Here is an 11,284-nt window from a genome sequence, read left to right on the forward strand (position 1 = left end):
GGGAAGGTATTACCTTTGAGAGCCCACAATTTCCTAGTGTTTTAGGTTTCAAAGGTATAAGACTTTGAATGGGCTACCATATCGGCTATAAAGAATTCAGTCATATCCATAGCACTCTCACATCGCAAAACCTCATTTCCAACTACCCTGTTGATATCACTGCTGAAAATCAATTGATGTTTATCTACTTGGATATAATCCATCATCAGATTGTGGGTGACATCAAAGCACCATTGCTCAGAGTCATTGATACTAATCGACGAGTGAAAAACGGTTACGTTTGCAGCATTGAACCAAATCATTTTTAGCAACTTAGATTATAAAACACTCCTCGTGAATAACATCCAGAGCAATGAGGTAAAACTACAAACAGAAAGCGGTAGACTTGTACCGTTTGTGGGAGGAGGCGAAGAAGTTGTTTTGACGTTAAAATTTCAAAATTTTTCTGATTAAGATTATGGAGGCATACTATCATAACCAAGCAACCATGCCTCACTTCTCAAGAAATTACTGACAGCGGGGTAGTGGCTTCGGTGCTCTGGCTATGGGTATTGGACGAGAAGCACTTCTGTTAGCTCGGAAATTTATAGTAATAGCAGCAAAACGTATTGAAAAAGAACTACTTGTTCAAGCAGCACCCGAATTAATAAATATAGCAACCAAGAAGAAACCGCCCAAACAAGCCTTGAAAAACACGGTAAAAAACACAATCAACAAACAAGTTGGAACTGGACGCAGCATGTCCCTTATGAGCAGAAAAGGGAAGACAGCAACAACAACAACAACAACAACAACAAGAAAAAGAAAAACGAAAGTTCTCATTCCAAAGAAACGAACTCCACTGAGAAGTCGCCCCAATTTTTTCACCAAAGTACGAAATGATTTCTAATTTATTACCAGCTGAAGCAACTCACAGCTCGTTAGATTTGTTTGAAAAACCTCCTCTACTCTTCACATTTGAAAATGCATTCACTCAAAAAATTGGTCTATCTTATTCACCTGATGGTCCCATGCTCGAATTTGACGTTTTAGGAGATAAAAACAACTTTATCGATCTTCAACGAGCTCGGTTGGAGATTGTAGCACGTATTGTGCAAAACAATGGTAATGTACTGCGAACTCATTCTACAGAGGCAGCACAACGAGACACCCCATATTTGGTTAATAATCCCCTTTCATCTTTATTTTCCGGATGCACAATGTCTCTAAATGGACAAAAAATTTCAACAACTAATGCTAATTTTGCCCAAAAGAGTTTCATTGAGACCGAATTGTCACACGGTAATGATGCAAAGAAAACAAGGCTCGCTTGTCAAGGTTATCAATATGAAAATAATCCACCAGGTATTGATGGTGCCAATGGGCGAGCTGAAGATGTTGCGGGACGCAAGCGAATCGTAGCTGCGTCAAGCGAATTCCGTCTATTTGGTAAAATTGCTTGTGATATTTTATCATGTGACAAACATCTTATCAGCGGTGTTACAATAAGACTTTCTCTGAGACGATCTGCTAATGACTTTGTTATCATGTCCGAACACAGAGATAAACATTACCGAAATGAATCACTGAGGCTAACCTTTATGTGCGCAAAATGACAGTAACCGACTTTGTTCTATCGTCGATAGAAAAAACTCTGTTGAAAACCTACGCAATTTACAATTATATTGAAGTTTTACCAAGAAGTTTTTTGGCCACAACTGGTGTGCAAAGCTGGCGAAAGAAGATATTTTAACCAAAGAGCCAGTTCGCCGAATGATTTTGGCAATGAGCTCGAATACAGCATACCTGGAAACTAACCGAACAAACCCGTTTCATTATCACAAACTTCAGCTGAATGAAATCATTCTTCACCGAAACGGTCTACCCATTGCAGGTACTCCTGTGTCAACGACTGATAACAAAAGAAAATACTATAACACATTGGAAGCTCTAGACTTTGTTTTTAACAATAGTCATGGAATCAGTTTGGTTAATTATCATAATCTTTATATTATGGCATTTTATCTCACATCTACTCCAGAGGCTTCACATGACTTTATTCATCTTGAATTGACCGATTGCACCATTTCAGTAGAACTGAAGTTTAATGCACTGCTGGGGGAAAATGTGGAGTTACTTTTAATGGGGAGTGTGCATCAACAGTTTACGTGCGTTCCGATAGAAAAATAGCTAAGACACTCTCATGAATTGCATCGGAAAAAATGAACAATCAACAGATTACTGAGCCAATTAACTGATGCAAGCATTTGAACCATCGATTTAGAGATATTTTTCCAGCTAACTTAGCATTGAGAACAATATAAAAACGCGACAAAATTTTCATGATAGTGAACGCATCCAACTCAGACCAGCCAGGAACTCACTGGCTACTATTCACTCAAGCTGGTGGTCAAATTTTCTGGGCAGATCTTCTTGGACAAGGTCTATACAATTATACCCATGTTTACAAATACATAAGATATTCTATTCATGAGGGAAACCATATAGTGATGAACAAGCCAATCCAATCAGCTAACTCGGTCTTGTGTGAATTTTATTGTTTTTATGTTGATCAAGTTATACTTTCATTCAAATTTTCTATAGATTTCAAAGTAAACGAGCATGACATGATGCGTTTCGCTAAGAATATGATTTCTAAAATTGTGATAGTGATGTTTTTCTATAATGATTAATAATTGAGTTTTTTCCAAACATTTTTTTTGTTTTTTTTTGGCTAAAACACTTGCCTCTGGCTTTATCGCAGGCTCGAAAATCGTTTTCAAAATTTAAGTTTTTTTTTCATTATAAATTTAACAAACAAAGTATTTGAATCAATCTCTAAACGACCATACCCACTCAAAATAATATCAATAATTTTAGAAAACTCGGCGGCATTATCACCATTCAAAATATTAATGAAGCGTTTGAAGGGATCAAGTTTGTGAAGCAAAGCAAACTTGTGGCAATCTTCTCCGTAGAGAAGCTCCACCAATGTCAGTTGAGTTGTTAATAGATTTGTTGTAGTTGACAGCAATTTTTAACTTTTCCATCAGGGGTCCCGATAGGTGAAATTTACTGCAACCCCATACTAGATGTTTGAAAGATGAGAATAGAGAAGGTACAACGAAAGTGGTTGAAGTCATCTTGTTCACTACGTCGACACAATCATTTGTTACTTCGATCAGAACATGGATGTGGGGAGGGGAATTGTCGAGCAATTGGGCGCAATACTCGTTGTGAATTGAACGGGTTGCAAATACAAAATTTGTGTTTAGAGGGAGTTGTGAGGCGTCGGGTTCAATATTCAGAATAAAAAACTTAAAAATCTTTCGAATTTTTTTTTTAATTCAGGCGATTGCTCATACATTGGTTCAACCATTCTGCTGGTTAAATCAAATTATTCAATCGTTTTTTTTCTGTTTCAGGCAACTCTAACTTTTTTTATGATTCGAGTATTCATCATCCGCCTCGTTTTCATCACCACTTTCAGCACATTTTTTTCGGGACGGACTGATTGTTTTGACGTTTATCGTCTTTTATGATGTTTATCATTTACAGCTGAGGATGAGGAGGAGGAGGAGGAGGAGGAGGAATTGGCGACACGGCAGTGGATGTGAGCGGAGTGAGGTTCGTGGCCACGTACCAACCTCTGTGGGATGGACAAACGGACGATTTCGCCAGATACAGAGAGGAATTGGAAGATATGTTGATAACCCAGAACCTCTTGGTGATCGGCGGGGACTTCAACTCCAGCGTGGGGGACACCAGAGAACGGAGCAGAGACACAGTCGCAGGGAAGTTCGGGCTGGGCAAGACGAATACTGCAGGAGTGGACCTGATCGAGTGGTGCCACGCCAACCAGTTAGCGTGGGTGAACTCGTTCTTCCAACACAAGAACAGAGGAACGTGGAAAAACCCGGCGAACGGAAGCTGGCACGAGCTAGACGGCTTTTTGGTTAAGCAGAAGGAGAGAAGCCGAAGAGTCGTCAACGTCAGCACGTTGGGAGTGAACAAACTGAGCGACCACCGGGCGAAAAGGATGACCTGTAATCTGGAAGACAAGAAGAAGCGCCACCACGGTTCGACGAAGGTCCAGCGCAGACGGACGGTGGATTGGGACAAGCTGAAGATCCCAGAAGTGGCAGCGAAATTCCGAGAGAAAATCGAGAACCCGGAGGATTCAGTGGAAGACTGGAACGACGCGATGAAGCTGTTTGAGAAAGCGGGAAATCTAGCCTGTGGTTCCAAAGCGAAACGGAACTTGAGCCCGTGCCTAGATACTCACCTGGAAGAGATCGACAACTTTCAGAACCTTATCACTCGACTTACCCAGGAAATGAACAACAACATCCCGACAGCGACAGAAGAACGGAAGACGGTCAGGAAAGACTACAAAAAAGCGAAGAAACGGTGGGAAGAAGAGTGGTGGATGGAAATTGTCGAAGACGCGAGGAAGGCAGAACTCCAAGGTGACATCGGGACGCTGTACAAGACGCTGAAGCGTATTGGAATCAGAGACAACTGCACCTTTGAAGACGAAACCTTCAGCCCCGAAGAGTTCCGAAGTCACTTTATGAAAGTATCAGAGAACAGATACGAAAGAGGACGAGACGAGATCGTTAGGACCCTGGAAGAGATCCCCGAGCGCACCGACCAGACAGCACTAGAAGCGGCCATTGAACTGGAGAGAGTGGTCACGTGGAGCGAGTTTGAAACAGAGTTGGCCAAGATAAGGGATGAAGCACCAGGGAACGACGGAGTTCGGATGCTAGCAGTAAAGGTGGCCAGCAAACCAATTAAGCAGGAGCTCCACAGAATGATTGGGCAGTTGATAGACATGAAACCGGAGGACTGGCCAGAAGAAATAAAGGAAGGCTGGGTCATTTCCCTGCACAAGAAAGGTCCCAAGAACGACCTGGGCAACTACCGTGGAGTGTGCCTGTTACCACTGGCAAGCAGACTGATCGCACGTATCCTCGCGACGAGACTCCGGACATGGGCAGAAACCATTGGCGCTCTGGACGAGAACCAGAACGGTTTCCGTGGTGGAAGGTCTACGGCTGACGCAACGCAGATCATTATCCGGATGGAAGAAGAAACAAGAAGAGTGTACGGAATGACAGACGAGTGCAACGAGAACCGGCCAGGGGCTGTCCTCCTAGACATCACCAAGGCTTACCCTCGCACCAACAAACCCCTTCTGTGGGGTATGTTAGCCAGATTTGGCATGACGGACAAGGTGCTCGATCTGCTGAAAGGTCTCCATGAAGAAACGCGATACCGGGTGAAAGGAAAGGAAGGTCTAAGCGATGATTGGGCCCCCGCCAGAGGACTCAGAGAGGGGTGCGCAACATCACCTATCCTTTTCAACGTATACCATGCCGAAGCAATAAGAAGAGCGGAAAGAGAACGGAGAAAGGAGGCGGCGGAGAGAGGTCAAGAGTGCGGTCTCACCTGGAGGTGGACACCAGGAGGCAGCCTCCCACCGAGAGAAAGGCCCAGAGCATTGCATAGCAGCAACAAGTGTAATTTCATCCTGGAGGACTCGTTGTTCGCAGACGACACCTCTCTACTTGGTTGGACCGAAGAGCTCGTCATAGGGAAAGAGGTGATCAAGAAGAAAATGATGGAGTTTGAAGAGAAATGCCACGACGGCAAAGAAGAATCCATCACTTTTGCAACTACCAGCGCCCAGAAGACTAGAATGCTGGGAACGCTCATCGGGAAACGAGAAGACCGAGGAGCCAGGATCAAGAGAGGGAACCACGCGTGGAGCAAGGTGAAACAATGGCTCTGGAATTCGAGCCTCTCCAAGCGCACCAGAGCATTGGTGGTCCAAGCCGTAGTGGAGTCCACTCTCCTGTTTGACTGTAGCGTTAGAGCATGGACACCGACCGACATCCAGAAGTTCCAGAGCGTTGCAGACAGAGCCTACATGTTTGTGTGGAACAATGGAAAACCTCACACACTGATAAGGATGCAGAATGAAGGAGTCAACAGCTACGAGACCCGCAGACAGTTGAACATTGAATCGATAAGGACCAAGATCGAGTGCAGAGCATTAGAGCGAATGGGCCACGTTCTCAGAATGTCGGATGAGAGGATTGTGAAGAAAGCTGTGCTCGGATCCTGGGACATGGAGAGGACATGCAGTGGGAACGCGCGAGGCAACACCATCCAGTACTGGCGCAGACTGCTGAAAGAAGCAGGACATGAAGGCGACAACAGCGAGAACCTCACCAATGACCGTAAACGATGGAAGAAGACCGTTACAGATCGCAGGACGTTCCTCAAAAACTGGGAGGCGCAAATGTGCAACTGGCACAGAGGATTGGAAAAACCGGCCCGCTCACAATGGAATAGAGAGAGAATAAGTGACAGCGGTTGGCCTTGCCGCTGGGACGGATGCGACAAGATGTGCGCAACAAAAGGAGGACGGACGAATCACGAGAGAAAAGCACACAGAAGGGAGTCAGTGGACTACAAGTGTCCAAAGTGCAACGACAGTTTTTTGGACCAGGCTGCTCTGACAAACCACTTCAAGGCGTGCCAAGGAGGGCAGGGTGGGTTCTGTCCGAAGTGTCAGAGGTCCTTGTCGTTGAGCAACATGGCAAGACACCGGAGGACCTGTCGAGGAGAACACCCGACAGCCCCAGAAATAACCAACACCATTATCACAGGACGATTCGCCGGAACGAGAGCCAGAATCCAATGCGAAGAATGCGGTACTTGAGTGACAAAAAACAACATTTCAAGACACTGGATCACATGTCCTGGAAACTGGGAATCAAGGCCCCCCACGGGGCGTAAATGACAAAAGAAGAAGAAAGAAGTATTTTCACCAGCTTGTTTTTTAACCATTTTTTAAATCTCGGAATAATTATCTGCCAAACAAAAAAAATCTCTTGTCAATAAGATCACTGCTTGATAGCACTTCAACATACCATCTTCAATCTTTTTATACAACTTTACTGTGATATGTACCCGTTTTGTCAAAAGTTTTCGTTCCAACTTTTTTTCTCCCGAAGATATATCTTGAAATGCATTGTAAAAGTCTATATTTTCTTCTAGCGACGAGTACATAGTGGTGGTGGTAACGGTAGTGACTTCTTGGTTCAACTATTTTATGAGAAAGTGAAATGAATAATGAATTGGGTAGGAGATGAACAAATCTCTGTGGTAAACCTAAGCTCCAAGAGGGAACACCCAATTAGAAATTTATGAGGCATATACACTTTTATTACACCTGTCTTTTTTGTCTGGCACTCCTTAAGTAGCTCGTAAACAGGATATACAATCACGTCGGTACACGTGTAATTCCTTTGATGTGGTCAGCTGCATGCCTTAATGTCTAGGAGGCATATAAAACAGGATTAAGGTTTTTCTTTGAAGTATACTTACTCCGGCCTAATTGGAGGGTTAGAATTATATTTTTCATTATGATTAATCTGATTGCCAGCCAAACATCCAGCCGCACCTTTCTAGCCCACACATTACACTAGCTTTTGCATAAACCTGAGTTGGTTTCCTTTTCTCAATTTTTTTCAACTTTCCGGTCAGAAGCTTTTTTGTCAGATAATTCTAAAGTTGAAATGACTGCTCCTCTACAAATCATTTCGATCTCAGATTATGAGAGAACAGTTATCTACCAATTTTATACGAGAGAATTAGTTGCCGTTGTGCAGCAGCAGAAAGAGAGGCTAGCATCCTCTCCATTCAACTTCCTCGCCGCCAATCAACAATGGCAAGAGTGGTCAACGAAGAGTCATATAATGCTGCCCAACTATGTGCTCGATCACAGTGAACTTCTTTGCCAGGAGCGTAAGCGGATGTATGAAAGCCCTACAACCCAATCCTACCTGGCCCTCGAAAAGACTGAAATAAACGACACGGGATACCTCGAAGAATCACCAAGAAAAATACTTTTTCGGAACCATTGTGACTCCATACCCCTTTACGAGAACCAAGAGGGATCAATTCGCGATTATCCTGAACGCGAGGGTTACTGCGAAATTCAAACAACTATCTCTTCTTCCGATTCTACTGTTCCAGATCAAGTTACTCCAATCTCCTCTGTTTTGGCTTCAGAACTAAGCAGTGGAACACAGATTTCCATCACCCCAGTGGTGGATCTGGCTACTCCTGAAACTCAGCCTGTCAATGCTTGCTACGTACCGAAGAAAAGGAAGATAGAGTTTAAACAGTTCTGAAAACTTAATAAGATTTATTACATTTTCAATCTTGCTGAGTTTTGTGCTGTTCTGAAACTTTTATTGAAAGAATTATCAATTAATGTGTACAAAACTTTGATGGATAATTGACCTCAACGATGAATTAAAGTTTGTTTTGTTCTTTTCAATCAATAAAAAGGAAATAAAAACAAAAGAAAAAATAATAGGAAAAAAATCAAAATAGTTTTAAAAAGTCGGCATAAAAGTTTAAAAATGATATTTTTTGATAAATTTCTCGTCAAATCGAACTTACTTATATCACTTTTCTTTAATGCTCATTTCGAAAAATCGTAAAAGATAAACTGAATACTCATCCCTAGATTTTATCGAATGATGTTAAAACAAAAAACATAAAATGTTATTGTTATAATTTTTCATTATAAATATTAACACAGAAAAAGATAAAGATAGAAAAAGAGAGAATTGGCAATCCATAAACCCCATTAATATCCCTTTTGGGATATAGCTTTTTTAAAAGAAAGCTATTTGTGGATGGGTCCAACAATTCTGCCGGTTAATCAATCATAGTTACCTTTGACTCTTTACACTCTCTATTTTTTCTCTCTCTCTCTAATATTTCTACAGCCTGGTAGGGTTAGCCAGGACTCTTAGGAGTAGACTTTAGAGAGTGTATGAGCCACTATAAAGCATTATATATAACAAAATCACGGGTCTTTAACAGAATTCACGTTTAATAACACTCATTTTAAGGTAAAAATGGTTAAAAAATTCAAAATAAATTTTTTCTTGATTTTTCAACATGGGTTACAACCCTGTCCAATACATTCCGACAAATTGATTGGACCAGGTTTCATTGGATTTGGAGACAAAAAGTTTTTTTTTGTAATTTTTTTTCACGACAGGAATATGTACTGAAATTGAAACCACTCAAATTTTTCACCCGACCTTACAGTGGGCAAGCGCTTCAGAGGTTCCAAATGAATAGCAATGCCGGGTAGTTATTGCCTACTCCATTAATCTTTTGAAGAACTATATGTGAAATTTGTCATAGAATACTAGTTTATTTGAGAAATGAACAAAATTCTCAACTACCATTTATCATGTTTGTCAGGTATGTTTACATGTCTTCCTTGCTTGACTTGATTTGTGGGTTGCCATTTTGGTTGAAACGAAAAACTTGACAAAAAAATTCAAATACATTTTCAATGTTTAGTCAAGTTGACTAAACAGGGAAGTTGATGATAGAAGTGGGTGTCAACATTCACATTCACACACTTTAGGTAAAAGAAATAACATTCCCGGATTGATCCCTTCTTGGAATTGTCAGCTACTCTAAACACAAGTATATATAATATATTTAAAACAGTTGAGTCATTTACGCAAATTCAATTTGACAGTCATTTCATAAAACCATATAAAGCCCAAAACTACAACCACTTCAAAGCCACCGTTGATTTTATGCTTCACCCACGTAATTGAGTTTAATACGGTCTTGATCCATATTTGGTTTTTGAAAAACTTTTCACTTCTCGCTTTTGCTTTGTCAAAATCAGCTTTGGTAAAAAATTGATAAATTTGTTGAAAAGATTTCTTTTTTCCTGAACTCTCAATCTCGAACCAACAATGCCTAACTCAAGTGGAAAACAGAGACCAGTTATTTGTTTGATCTGCTCGAAAGTCTTTAGTTCACCAAGGAGCTTGAGACGCCATGAGCAAAATATCCATAAGATATTCGCAGCCCCACCGCCACCAACTAAATGTGACGAATGTCGAGAATCCTTCAGCTTGCAGGTTTAAGCTAGCGAGCATTTTGAGCTAGCTCACAACGTGTCAACTGATAATCTTTCTATCTACTGTCATACAATCTTCCTATCGGTTGAGAAGTTCCGGCAACATATGTCGAAAAACCATCAACTACCCATTTGGACTCCCGGAAATGAGTTGGGAACATCAACTGCTCCAACTGAGTCTGCATTTAGGGGAAGTTAAAACGTTACGAGTTGAGCGTTGGGGAGGATGAATTGAATCTGATGAATGTGTGCGGTGATAGACGAAAGAGTGCAGGAAGTACCCTGTAAGTTTCAACTGCATGTGGACGTGAGTATGATAAAGTTCTCGAACGATACAAACAAAACTGGTGACGGGGAATTACGCCACGAGAAGACAATGATATATCTGAATTCTAAGATGATCAATGTCTTCTTCAATGGAATCGAGAAAGAGACATATTTGGAAATGATTGAGCATATGGTCAATGCCATCAACACGTTCTCTTCTCACGGCAGCGTTAGGAATAAAGGGTCCTTTCTACTTTCTATCTTAGAAAGTAAATCTAAAATTCGCTGCGAAATATTTTATTAAAAAAGAAGTTAGTATGAATTTACAGCAAGTTGCCTTTTGACTCAATATTTATTTTTTACGGTGAGATTGGAGATATTCTCTCTGAGATTGAATACTATTTTAGAGAAGGGTTGGGGTGGTTGAGGAGAGTGGTGGTGGTGGTAGAAGAGAAGTTGTTGGAATGAATTCCCGTAGTTTTGAGCTTCTATTTATACTCAAATGGGAAAAATCACGCCACTTTTCGTATCAAATGAGAAGTTTCTTTTAACTTCGTATTCTTTATTCGTACATTCGTATTTTACGAGAAGAAGGTTTCGTATGCTCGTACTTTACGAGAGGAATCGTTATTATTCGTATTGAATGAGAATAGTCGTTTCAATTCTCAATGCTTAAAACGTTATACGAATTATTCCAATAGCATTTCCCTTCCTTTTGCAAGGGAATAAAAACATATTTCTTTGGTGGTGGCGGCGGCGTCACATTTTGTGAACGCAATAAAATAATTCATGTTTCTGTTTCTATTTGAAATCAGAACATATCCATCCTCCTATTTGGAGAAGGAAAAAACTAAAACTTTCATTTTTATTACTTTCACTTGAATAGTGGGGTAATTGTTGATCGATCGAAGCTTTTTCTTTCAATCTCATAAAGTTTTGTTGGTATTACGGGTAGCAGATGTTTTTGAACAAAAGCTTTTTCTTTCAATCTCATAAAGTTGGTTAGTAGTTTATTGGTATTACAGGTAGCAGATGTTTTTAATCAACTGATACTTT

The 11,284-nt window shown here is 41.0% G+C and overlaps 1 protein-coding gene across 1 annotated transcript; it reads left to right on the forward strand.

Annotated features, from left to right (window-relative positions):
- Positions 1-1,764: 1,764 nt before the first annotated feature.
- Positions 1,765-6,712, forward strand: LOC134856658 (uncharacterized). The gene is made up of 2 exons (XM_063872933.1): positions 1,765-1,873; positions 3,552-6,712. Exons 1-2 carry the CDS (start codon positions 1,765-1,767, stop codon positions 6,710-6,712), a joined length of 3,270 nt encoding a protein of 1,089 aa, XP_063729003.1.
- Positions 6,713-11,284: the final 4,572 nt, after the last annotated feature.

This window comes from Symsagittifera roscoffensis, unplaced genomic scaffold (genome assembly GCF_963678635.1).
Source record: "Symsagittifera roscoffensis unplaced genomic scaffold, txSymRosc1.1 SCAFFOLD_194, whole genome shotgun sequence".
NCBI lineage: Eukaryota > Metazoa > Xenacoelomorpha > Acoela > Convolutidae > Symsagittifera > Symsagittifera roscoffensis.

Excerpts from the sequence above, each read along its gene's own strand:
- LOC134856658 (XM_063872933.1), top strand. The coding sequence starts at position 1,765 with ATGAGCTCGAATACAGCATACCTGGAAACTAACCGAACAAACCCGTTT. Across the intron at positions 1,874-3,551 it reads AAACGGTCTACCCATTGCAG|GAGGAGGAGGAGGAGGAGGA; the intron begins GTACTCCTGTGT and ends GAGGATGAGGAG.